The sequence below is a fragment of the Myotis brandtii genome, unplaced genomic scaffold (genome assembly GCF_000412655.1).
Source record: "Myotis brandtii unplaced genomic scaffold, ASM41265v1 scaffold1229, whole genome shotgun sequence".
NCBI classification, from domain to species: Eukaryota; Metazoa; Chordata; class Mammalia; order Chiroptera; family Vespertilionidae; genus Myotis; species Myotis brandtii.
In genome coordinates, this window is record NW_005354286.1 from 340346 (window position 1) to 352484 (window position 12139).

At 37.4% G+C, this 12139-nt stretch overlaps 2 protein-coding genes across 17 annotated transcripts in view; one reads left to right on the forward strand and one right to left on the reverse strand.

The window, feature by feature from the left end:
• CEP295 (centrosomal protein 295kDa) overlaps positions 1–1058 on the forward strand; it is a 66963-nt gene extending 65905 nt beyond the window's left edge. For 3 of the 4 annotated variants that reach the window (XM_005858898.2, XM_005858899.2, XM_014533725.1), the window contains 5 exons: positions 127–214; positions 345–512; positions 587–680; positions 770–869; positions 947–1058. In XM_005858898.2, coding sequence (XP_005858960.1) covers positions 127–214; positions 345–512; positions 587–680; positions 770–869; positions 947–985 — 489 coding nt within the window. In that variant the 3' untranslated portion in view covers positions 986–1058. Of the gene's footprint in view, positions 1–126; positions 220–341; positions 513–586; positions 681–769; positions 870–946 lie in introns of those variants that run through there. The other variant, XM_014533724.1, reaches the window with a different exon arrangement.
• On the reverse strand, positions 913–12055 carry TAF1D (TATA box binding protein (TBP)-associated factor, RNA polymerase I, D, 41kDa). 13 transcript variants are annotated; one of them, XM_014533732.1, is made up of 12 exons: positions 11866–12055; positions 9859–9985; positions 9205–9586; positions 7402–7577; positions 7066–7126; positions 4511–4562; positions 4288–4320; positions 4019–4188; positions 2840–2891; positions 2401–2447; positions 1373–1409; positions 913–1130 (listed from the first exon to the last, which is right to left on the reverse strand). In XM_014533732.1, the coding sequence occupies exons 2-7, from the start codon at positions 9915–9917 to the stop codon at positions 4301–4303; spliced, it is 750 nt and encodes a 249-aa protein (XP_014389218.1). In that variant the 5' UTR covers positions 9918–9985; positions 11866–12055; the 3' UTR covers positions 913–1130; positions 1373–1409; positions 2401–2447; positions 2840–2891; positions 4019–4188; positions 4288–4300. The 13 variants fall into 13 exon arrangements, with proteins under 13 accessions (XP_014389218.1, XP_014389220.1, XP_014389223.1 ...); XM_014533734.1 differs by lacking the exon at positions 2401–2447; XM_014533737.1 differs by lacking the exon at positions 4511–4562 and having other exon boundaries at positions 11866–12054.
• Positions 12056–12139: the final 84 nt, after the last annotated feature.

Genomic DNA, 12139 nt, shown 5'->3' on the forward strand with positions numbered 1-12139 from the left:
GTTGTCTAGTACAGCTGGGCAAATCAAGATTTTTCCCTAGCCAGAGAAATTCAGTCCTAAAGCGGACAGGGTTTTTAGCTAAACTTTGCTATACTTTGAGTTCATCTATGACTTTCTTGCAATTAGGAGAGTGAATTTCTGCCTCTTGTACCAGAAACAGAAAACTCACAGTATCCAGCAGCACCAGACCATTCTGAGGAGAAGCCAGCTGCAGGTATGCCTTGAGCATCTGAAATGGGTCAGTGAATCCAAAGGCTAGTGGGAGTTCCCTACACAAGTTGAAGTTCCAAGTTTGCATGTTGCTCAATGAGGTGAAAATAGCTTCAACTTTTCTTTTCTACCAGAAACCCTCTCAAAGTTTACACCTGCACCAGGAAGCTTACAAGAAGCATTTGCAAAGAGAAAAAAATCATTTATAGAGAGATCCTGCCAGAGACAGAAAGAAATAAGGAATAAAACACACGTTTTTAGAAATCCTGAAAACCAAGTGATTAAGACAACACTTTCTATAGGTAAGTTCCCCAAAACATTTGCATTCATTTGAGAAAGGGAATCTGGCTAACCCAATTACTTGTTCTCTGCTCAGGTTCACATGTGAGTGGCCTAAAAAGTAAAGTTAGAGTGTCACTTCCCGAAGACAGAAAGGCTGCACAGGCCCTCAAGCACCAAAGGACTCTAAGGTATATATTTTATGTGTGTGTGCTTTTGTATTAATAATGTTCACATTTCTTAAGTATCTGCCTTTGATTTCCACTTAAATTTCTTACAGGTTACACAATCAGTTACCTGAAGTAAAACGGCAAAAGGAAGAGAAAGCAAAGCAAGAAGCTTATGCCCAAAACAGAGCTAGAGCAAAAGAATTTCATAAGGTGAGTAAGGTACAAAGTGATTTTTCATGTCAAAAGTACACAATTGAAACTAAAATTTACTTTTATTCCCTCCACAGAAAACACTAGAGAAACTTCGAGCCAAAAATACATGCTGACTTTCTACAAAAAGTATAAAGGACTTTTATTATTTGTAACATAGGCACAATTATTTAATAAACTTTTATTTAAGGAATTTCACATGTTCTGAGTTCTTCCACTGCCTTAGTTCCTCCAGAGTTTGAGTCTTAATCATCTTATTCCCTAAAAAAGAAGAGTACGCAGTGGTTAAACTTAGAAAATTTACTTTCCCACCTCACCAATCACTAATGTAAGGAGCTAAATCATATATCTCCTTCAGGACAAAATAGACACTATTGAGTGTTTATTACATCCTATGGAGAACTTCAATTTTCGGTCACAGCGTTAAGAGCTCCTGGTTTTAGTCCCATAAGCTCTCTTTGAAATGACCCATAAGTTAATACCTTTTTCTAATGTTTACATACCTTTTTTGCTCAATCCTGATGTCATCTCAAGTCAGTCCTATATAATAGGAATAGAGATTATCATGATCACAAACTGTATGATAACTGAGAAGGACTTGGCTAGACAAAGGACATCAAGCCCCAGACATCTAAAATGGCTGTCATCAAATCTGATTCCCAAGGACTATTACAGAAATCTCCTATAGCTTGTGTTATATCTGTAGTGGACTGTGATCTAGCAATGTAAATCTAGGTTAGTAAAATGTTCCCAGTAGGGCTGAATGCATGCTACCAACATAGCAGAAAAAAAACCTATTGGGGAAATGTTTTGTGGTCATGTCCACGGCAAATGAGAAACTGCATTCTAAAAGCCTTGGTAATGACCCTTATACTTTGGGGTAAGATAAAGACAATAACTTGCCACAATCCCTTTAGTTGAGCTTCTTTGATCTACACTTGAATATGGACATACTTCAAAAATTCTGCACCTATGAAAAAAGATTTTAACGTTCATATTGGACTAAATTTTTCAAAATACATTTAATTAGGGTCCAAAGTACCCTGACAACCAGTTCCCAACTAGCATACAATGAAAGTTCTAGGCTTGAAACTGAAAATTGGAATAAGCATCTTTTTAATCAAATTAAATATTGGGAACAAATCTAATGTTAAAATAAGACTTAATCCATTTCCATTCATAAAACTCTCATAGGAAATGCACTATTTGGAAATGTTTGTGTTTCAAGGAATGCTTATCTTAGCTTTCATATTTATTATGTAGATGGATGTTCAGATGGCAATTTTTCATTCAGCTCATTCAGAGCAGTTGAACATTTTGCCCATCATCATAACATCATGCTGGTGAACTGTACAAACATAGCGGTCGGCCTTTTTAATGTCCAATTTTTTTTTGTGGTAGTAATAAGCCACCAGGATGGGCTACTGTAATAAGTGAATAAATGCAAGGACATTAATACTGAAGTTTTATAAAGGAGCTTAAGTCTCCTGTAAGCTAGGAGGGAGTTTGAAGGAAAAAATTAAAATCTTACCTATAATCGTTGGGAACTAATTTCTTCAAGCAATTTACTTTAGGACTCTATAAATTGAATATTAAGAAAAACATTGTTATTGTTATTTTAGCAGGTGATGTAAGGTATACTATTCCTTAATTGTTTCTGAAATTCAAGTCTTATACTCCGCTCATTGAGCCTAACAAAAATGTTACAGGTCTCATTGTCACCACTGTAATAAGATTACTGTGATGGAAGCATAACCTGTGTCTCAATGTAGCCACATTAACAAATTTCTGGACACCGTACACAAAAACAGTGCCCATTTTCATATAGAATGAGGCTTTATAAAAGTTTCTCTCAAGCTTATGTATACACTATGCAAAAGGCTTTGACATGTATAGAAGTAGTTCCTGCTGACACTTGCTATCAATAAAGGAAACAAACCCCTAGAAGCAACAGAAATAGAAAGGCTTACATGGTTAGGGTCTGAGTAGATGGATCTGCCTGGTTTTTTAATATCAGACACCCTAGAAAGAGACAAGTATTAGTTCCTACTGAAGATTACTTATGTCTAACTGAACACTAAGAACTGTAAGAATAATGTCTCAATAAAAATACCAGGTTTAACATGCACAAAGCCAAGAAAACCAACGATGCCAGATACTGAATTTATATTGCACTGTCCTTTGAACACCCAGCAGGAATAAACTACTGAATGCAGATACCATGCAGTGCATTATGACTGAACTATAAACACTTCTGTTTTAAGTATCTGAGGATTAAATATTGTTGCAAATCCAGAAGCATGTTACCAGCTGACAAAACTCAAGAGGAATTGGGGTGGGGGGGAGGGAGATTAACCCAAGAACTTATATGCATTAACCCATGGACACACACAATAGTGTGAAGACCTGGGTTGGTGGGGGGAGGGTCAATGGGGGGGAAAGAAATTTTTTTAAAAAAAGCGACTTTCCAATTGTCAATGAGGCAACCATATTAATGCAATAAACTATAAACCTAAGTCACTATTATCTTTATCTTCTCTCTTTGCACTAGAAATAAAGGTTACCATTGTTCAAACTGTTATTAGGTGGAATTCCTTTGCTATTTTATCCAAGTCTGCATTACTAAGATGAACCATATAGAACGGTCCATTTAATAAAAGGGTGCAAAAAGGGTACATTTTTATTTTGTACCCCTAGACATGCAGTCTCTTCATCCCCCCCCCCACACACACACACCAATTTTGTATATAAATACAATTATGGCAAATATTTTCACCAAGATATTGACAATTCTGCTTTATACCTAATGTGTTAGTCACAACAGTAATGGAATGCAGTACAGCAGTCCTTGAATTAACATCCTTTTGTTCAAGGTGTCCTTATCAAGTTGAGATGCCACAGCAACTTCTCTCATCATTTAGCCTGTGGTCAAACTGGCTTCCTTTTACATCACTTCACTTATAGTTTCAGAACCTATCAATAGTGTTAAGGGAGGACTTACTCTACTCGCAAATTGCATTTTTTCACAACTTTGAATCCTTAATAAATGAAAAGAAATTAAATTCCACTTCCCACACACAACCAATTTTGTATATAAATACAATTATGGCAAATATTTTCACCAAGATATTGACAATTCTGCTTTATACCTAATGTGTTAGTCACAACAGTAATGGAATGCAGTACAGCAGTCCTTGAATTAACATCCTTTTGTTCAAGGTGTCCTTATCAAGTTGAGATGCCACAGCAACTTCTCTCATCATTTAGCCTGTGGTCAAACTGGCTTCCTTTTACATCACTTCACTTATAGTTTCAGAACCTATCAATAGTGTTAAGGGAGGACTTACTCTACTCGCAAATTGCATTTTTTCACAACTTTGAATCCTTAATAAATGAAAAGAAATTAAATTCCACTTACCTCTACACATGAGTTAAGTTAAAATCTTCACTCCTACAGATAAAACACCAAATAAAAGATTGATGAATGTGATTAAAAACTAAAACTTATACAGAGCTATATTCAGCTGTCAGAATTATGTTTTAGTTCATGTCTGTATCATTCAGCAGTTGAACAGTTAAATTCATCATCTGAACTGCAGTGGTACCCTAAAGTTGTCACACTGTCGCCAATTAAAACTTACCTAAGCTATCACTCCCTAGAATCGTACAGATCTTCACGATATACAAAAATACCTAAGATTTAAAAAAAATTAGATTATTAATTCTGTCACAGTTTTAGCAGCTGTCTTGTAATTCCTTCCCACAGATCTAACATGCAGTTCTGTGAATAAAGGAAACAACATATTTATTCTATGAGGCGTTTCCAACGATGTAAGTCTACAGAAAAAGACCCATCGGGATAGACCTCAATCATTTACACATTTTAAAAGGCATAAGCAAACCTAAGTCTCCATAGGAAGACAATGAGACCTGATCTGCTCCAACCATTTAAACTCAAAATTATAAAAATAGTCAAACATCTTCAAATTTGCAATAAAATTATCCCATAAAATTAATCACAAAGGATTCTAACAATGCTGCACAGAAAGTACATTCTGACCCTGCCCAAAAAAACATACAAAATGGCAAGTAGCTACTCTAGATAACCCAAAGGTGAAATATCCACGTATAAATTAATTTCTATGAATTTTGGTACTGCCATCTTTCGCCTATGAAATTCCCAGATTACACAGCCAAGTTAACAGAATTTTTGCCTCAGAAATGAAGATCTATATAAAATAATCTTCCCCTTAGCTACTTGTTATCAAATATAAAAATACAGGAAAAGTTTTAATGTGGCTATATTTATGTTGTTACCATTTGAAAACTTTATACCATCTAAACGTATGAAGTCGTGTCCTGTGTAGTCATTTCTAGTATTATAGTATTAAATCTACTTCTATAGCCCAACTGCCAGTTTTGGGACCCTTTCCTGCAAGTGAAGTGAAGCTGGCACAGTATCCCTCTATAACGGTGATTCCCAAGATTCATTTTCTGAAATCGTGTCCTAATCAGAAGTTAAAAATTGGCAAAAAGTCATTTAATAATGAAACTTGTGGAGATTTCTATTATCTGACAATGTGCTACATTTAAACAAATCTGATCCAAAAACTCACCTAAAGAGTTGACATAAATCCAGACAGTGTTCTCAAGATAAAACCCTAATAAAAAAAAAAGTCAACTTCGTTATAGTGTTATCAACAGCAAAATAAAAATACTAAAGCAGTATGGTTGATATTTCCCTTATATTCTATGCTTTCTAAATTATTAATCCTACAGTCCTGGAACCAGTGTTTTAGGTATCATGTTCCTTCTTATATGTATCAAAACTCATACTGAGCAATGAGTTCTGGGTTGCAAAAGAGGCTTTATTTTTAGCACCTGTATGTAGTTTTTGTCCACAAATTACAAAAACAAACACAAGTGCTATTGTGAAATGCAGTATATTTAGCAATATAATTAGTAATATTTATGGCGACAAAAGACAATGATAGTTAATATTCCAGGCTGTTAAGGGGAAATTATTCAATTCTTATCAGCACTGAACATTTGACAATAAAGGTCACTTTTATCTGAATAAAACTGGATAAAAATACAGCAAGGGTTTCAGATATCCTAAGAAGGGTGACTTGTTGTCATTCATTAGTGGTAAGATTTTATTTTTAGGATTACAATCTCTATACTTTGATTCAGTGCTCAAATAATACCTTTAAGCTCTTACGCTGACATAAACAAGTATAGGCAAAAACAGTGGGACCCTTTTAAAAATTTTATTTTTATTTAATCCTCTCCCGAGGACATACTGAAGAGAAAGGAGAGAAACATCGTTTGGCTGCCTCTTTGGAACACGCCAACTGGGGATCAAGCCCACAACCCAGGTTATGTGCCCTTTCCAGGAACCAAACCAGCAACCCTTCAGTGCACAGGATGACAACCAACTGAGCCACTGGCCAGGCAGTAGGACTTTATTATTGTGCAAAAGATTATTTGTTATGAAAGCCTCAAATTTTTTGTACATGCACAATTTCACTTCCATTTGTCTTAATAATTACTTCTTTAGCAGTTTCTTTCACAAATTTGTTTTCATCGTGGCAGCTTTATCACTGGACTGGCATATATATTCGTATCTTTACTTTCTGTAGTTTCTTTTTCTCTAGTCTCTTTACCTTGACATTCATGTTCGTATCTCCTTTTCAGGTCATTCTGTCTTCTGTCCAATGTTTTTGGACTTTGATACTCTCTTTTTAGACAAAGCAACGTCTTCAGTGTATTCTTGCTCTAAATATACATTCATCTTCTTTGGTAATTCAGAACTTATTATGAAATAATTATTCTCCTGCATAAAAAATACCAATATTAAGCAATAACTAAAACTTTATTGCTTTAGTAATTAATTGCACATAACTGAGTTCTAGATGATTTCAACCTGGAGACATCTAAGATGTTAAAAATCCAATTAACTTTTGCTTTTATTCTCACTTGATAGCCTAGTAGCAAACCTAACAATAGTACTGAAAAGTCCATGTCACACTCAACTACCCAAAAAGCATTTTTATTCTTGCACTTCCTGCACCAAATGTATTATAGCCTTTCCAAAATTAAACAGGGACTGTAAGACAGTAACTATTGCATAAAATTCTTCCTGTACGACCTGAGGCACCCTCCCAAAAGGAAACAGGATAAAAATGTCACTTACCACCAATTTGATATCACATTCATCATCACGTCCAAGATTTGTAGCAACCTCATCTTCTTCTCTGCAATATTCAAAATATCAGATGACTAAATCCTCTATAACCCAATAGTATATTATATAGTTATTACACACAAAATAGCTGTACTAGTCAAGGAGGAAAATTACACTGTCATGTGTAACACCCAAAATTGGCTCTCATGTGCCAAGCTCATAGCTCAACTGTAATAACCCAAATGGCCTATTGTATCTTTGCTCCCATCATTATTAAAGTATGAACAAATTAAAAGCATAAGGATGAATGAGCATTAATAAACAATTTGACATGATTAAACTTACGCTGACTCTTCAATAGGAGAGATCGATCCATCATCATCCAAGTATTTATATCTACGACTATCAAGGTCTTCTTTTTCTAGATCTTCACCAACATTCATCTGATTTAAGGATTCCTTGAGATGGTATTCATACTTCAGTTTTTCAAGGTAGTTGAAAAATCCTCTTGCCACTGCTTGCTACAAATCAGAAAAAGTCACAGCCTTACAAAATAACACTTTCCTCCACCCCTCAACAAGAGGTGTGTTCCAAAACAGCAAGGACCTCCTTACCAAGAGCTCTCAGTGATCTTGATTTAACTACTCTGCCATATGCAACTCATGTAATACAACAAATGCTGATTGTAAAACTCACTGCTACCTAGAAAATTATCAAACTTACCGAAGTTGGTACAACCAAGAACAAATCTTATGTTGTTTGGGAATTACTAGACTTAAATGCAGATAAACAATCTTTTAACCCCTACCTGGGGTTATTTTTCTATTGCTTTTAAATAAGGGTGAGGGGGGGGAGGGGGGTACACATCAATGTGAGAAACACATCGATTGGTAGCCTCCAGCACGAACCCTCACCAGGATCGAGCCTGCAACTGAGGTACATGACCTTGCCCAGGAATCAAACCTGCAACCTTCAGTGTACCAGCCAGCCAATGCTCTAACCCAGCCGTGGGCAAACTACGGCCCGAAACCGGCCCGTTTGAAATGAATAAATCTAAAAAAAAAAGACCATACCCTTTTATGTAATGATGTTTACTTTGAATTTATATTAGTTCACACAAACACTCCATCCATGCTTTTGTTCCGGCCCTCCGGTCCAGTTTAAGAACCCATTGTGGCGCTCGAGTCAAAAAGTTTGCCCACCCCTGCTCTAACCACTAAAAAAGTTTAGTATTAATTCTCTCAAATAAATCAGAATTTAAATCCAGTGGTTCTCAAACTTCCTAACGCCGCGACCCTTTAATACAGTTCCTCATGTTGTGGTGACCCCAACCATAAAATTATTTTCGTTGTTACTTCATAACTAATTTTGCTACTGTTATGAATCGTAATGTAAATATCTGATATGCAGGATTTATTTTCATTGTTAAAAATTGATCAAAATTAAAACATAGTGATTAATCACAAAACAATATGTAATTATGTATGTGTTTTCCGATGGTCTTAGGCGACCCCTGTGAAAGGGTCGTTCGACCCCCAAAGGGGTCGAAACCCACAGGTTGAGAACTGCTACTCTAACCACTTAAGACAAGCCATCCAGGGCGCACATAAGCAAATTTTTGAGGCTTTATTATTATCACCTTAAAACATAGGTTAACTGCCAGGCCTCGACCTATGAACCAGGAGGTCCCAGTTTCAATTCCAGGTCAGGGCACATGCCTGGGTTGCATGCTCCAATGGGAGGTGTGCAGGAGGCAGCCAATCAATGATTCCCTCACATCATTGAGGTTTCTCTTTCCTCCTTTCCTCTCTGAAATCAACATTTTTTTTAAAAAAAGTTCAGTATTAATTCCCTCAAATAAATCAGAATTTAAATCAAGCAATTAAAAATTAACTATGCAAACATTAAATCAAATACAGGAGCGTATACTGCTAATTACAGGGCATTTATCAGGCAATTGTGTCAGAAATTAACTGCTCAGTATCAATAAGAAAATGAACAGCCTTGGAGCACTTTACATACAGGTATATGCACTAAATACACCCGTAAAAATTTCACCTAGTAGCCAAGTGAAGCCATCTAAATTCTAAGTGACCAACACACCATTTCAGGCACTTTAGCTATGGGTACCCACATACACTAACTCACCTCAAAGGTTAAAATTTTTCTCCAAGGTATTGGTTTTCTTCCATTCTCTGACTCTATAAATGGGAACTGAGGTCTTTTAACTTTAAGTTGTTTCTTACTTATTTGTGACCTACTGTTTTTCCTTCCTTTTGGTCTTCCCATTGGTCTTCCTGTTGGCTTATATTTCCTCTTTTTACGTTTCTTTGGCTTCTTTTTCTTGAATCTTTCAAAAATAGCTTTTAAAGTCAATGGTCTTGGTTCTATAGATGAGTCACTGGATGAATCTCTTTCTTGAACACTTTCAAGTGAATGAACACATTTCCTAATGGGATTTCTTTGCCTCCGTTTAGGTGAGGAAGGAACACATTGAGTTTTAAATAAGCTGCTATCAGAAGAGCTATCACTAGGGAAAAAAGGGGGAAAAATTAATGTATCCTCTTTATATAACTGAATGCTTATTACCAGTAATGTATGTTTCTTCAAGGACAGAAGCAGGAAAACCTGCTCAGGTTTTTCTCTTCTTTCCTAATCCTTGAAAATTACCTTTACCACCACTCCTTATCTACAAGGATTTCTGCTTTCCCGGTAATTCAAGTACAGTAAACATTATCATCAAATCTAGTGTTTTCTAGTGAAAATCTGGCAGTTGCTGTTGATATTAAAAAATGCACTTACTTTTGATTTTCAATTTCCATAGCTGAATCAGATACTGTTATGTAGTCCGGAGAATCCATTCCTGATATCTTCTTCCAGTCTGTCTCAAAATTGTTATTCTCACTTGTTCTTTGCTTTCACCAAATTTCTGACAACATAAAATACACTACATGTGATGTCTAGTTTCCAGGAACAAGTGCCAGCACAAACAGCTAGTATTCAAACAATGCAAATTTGATGGAGATTATGCCATTATATGCAAATTAAGGCCAACATTTACAAGGCCATTCATATTTTCATGTAGGAACCATCCATTTCAAATAAAAAATTCTAAAATCTAGAAATTTTATTAATGTGTTGTATCTTTCAGTTGTGCCTCTAAAGCTATCCAGTGGAATAAGATTCTAGAAAATGTCATTCCCCCCCAAAAATATCAAACATCTTTCCAATAACAGGAAAAAAATGCAATTTTATCATTAGTCATTTAGTAATGTGCAATTAATGGCCCAAAAGCCATTTTCCAAAAGCAGATGGGAACTAGAAAAGTTTCACAAAGCAAGCCTCAGTATACCAGGAAAAATAATTTACTATCTCAGTCCATCACACCATTTTTAAACTCCTGGCCTGGGATTTTCATTTGTGGCTTTTTCCCATTCATACTGATTCAACAAAATCACTATGAAACCTCTTTTTGGCATACCTTTTTGTTACTATGGTTATTAATTTAAAAGTTCTGAATTCTCTCTCAAACTTCAATGAGGCTATTGGACTATTAACATTGATGTCCTTTATCTTCCTTTTCAAAAAAATTCCTGGAAGATTTTACAATAGTTTGGGAAAATAATTTAAAATTAAAAATAAAGCCCAGCCGGGGTGACTCAGTGGTTGAGCATTGACCCATGAACCAGGAGGTCCAGGTTCCATTCCCAGTCAGGGCACAACATTGATGTTTCCATCTCTCCCTCTCCCTTTCTCTCTGAAATCAACAAAATACAATTTTTTAAAAAGTAAAATAAAGATGCCCTAACCGGTTTGGCTCAGTGATGGAGCGTTGGTCTGTGGACTGAAGGGTCCCAGGTTCGATTCCGGTCAAGGGCATGTACCTTGGTTGCGGGCACATCACAAGTGGGGAGCGTGCAGGAGGCAGCTGATCGATGTTTCTCTCTCATCGATGTTTATAACTCTCTATCCCTCTCCCTTCCTCTCTGTAAAAAATCAATAAAATATATTTTTTTTAAAAAGTAAAATAAAGATGAGAAATCAATACTGGTTCGCCCTTACAGAGGATGTCATCATTCTTCCTCGTTTGCATTTTCCAGTGTTTAACATACTTGACAATGACCAATGAGTAAAGATGAAAGTTTTCTTAAAATTAACAGGAAAACATTTCAAACAATGGGCAATCAATAAGATCACATATATCTTAGATTTCCCAAAATGTCCAATGGACTCACGTAGTATTTTCATGGTTTTGTTGTAGTTTAAATTCAAAATCAGACTATGTCAAAAAATGCTCAAAAATTAAATTCAACAACATTGGGTCCAATGGCGCTGGTGCTATACCTGAGGCTGAATTTTTTAAAACGTTATTAGGACATTCTCAGAATGAAGTGTAGTTAGCTCAAAAATCAGTTTCTGAAACTTATCTAGACAGCATTTGAGTGTCCCTTATTCCAAACTGGGCGAGGCCACGTGGCCTGCCCTGCACCCGGCCGGCGCCCACAGCCTCTCCAGCCACTACCTGACCTTGGTGCCTCTCAGGAGCCACCTACCCTCCGGCACAGAAGGCGGCCTAAGCGTTACCTGGTGGTATTAGCCCAGAACCCCTGCACTTGCCTATGTCGCCTACAACTCCTACACCCTGGATCACACCCACTGTAATCGTGGTGTGTGCGCCTCCGCCCTCAGGCCCGACTTCTTCGGCTCGAACCCCGCGAGCGTCGCGGGGGGTGGGTGAGGCCGGGGGAAAGCTAGAGGTGCACCCCCTCCCCCGCCCAGCAGGCCCGGATGGCACTGTCCTCTTCTTACCCGTGTAGGTGGGCAGACGGCGGGCACCACCAAGCGCCGGCTCCGTAAGGGCCTCGGCTGCGTACGCGCCACCCGCAGCCCAGGCCTGGGAAGCCCGCAGCCAGGAACCGCCAGCCTCAGCAGCACAGCGCGAAACAACCGCCGACCTCCGCAAGCGCGCGGAGGAAAAGACTGAACCCACCGCGAGACCTCGTTAAGAGTGGGGCCAAACTCTCGCGATAACAGTCTGGCTCCGGAAAGAACGCGAGAGGCGGGAGTACGGGGAGCGCAGCTT

What these genes read in the sequence shown, in the direction of transcription:
- TAF1D (XM_014533729.1), bottom strand. Translation starts at nt 9,917, where the DNA reads ATGGATTCTCCGGACTACATAACAGTATCTGATTCAGCTATGGAAATT. An exon ending in TCTCCTATTGAAGAGTCAGC is followed by an intron (nt 7,127 to 7,401) that starts GTAAGTTTAATC and finishes TGAATATTGCAG; the next exon opens with AGAAGAAGATGAGGTTGCTA. An exon ending in AATGTGATATCAAATTGGTG is followed by an intron (nt 6,706 to 7,065) that starts GTAAGTGACATT and finishes TTTTTTATGCAG; the next exon opens with GAGAATAATTATTTCATAAT.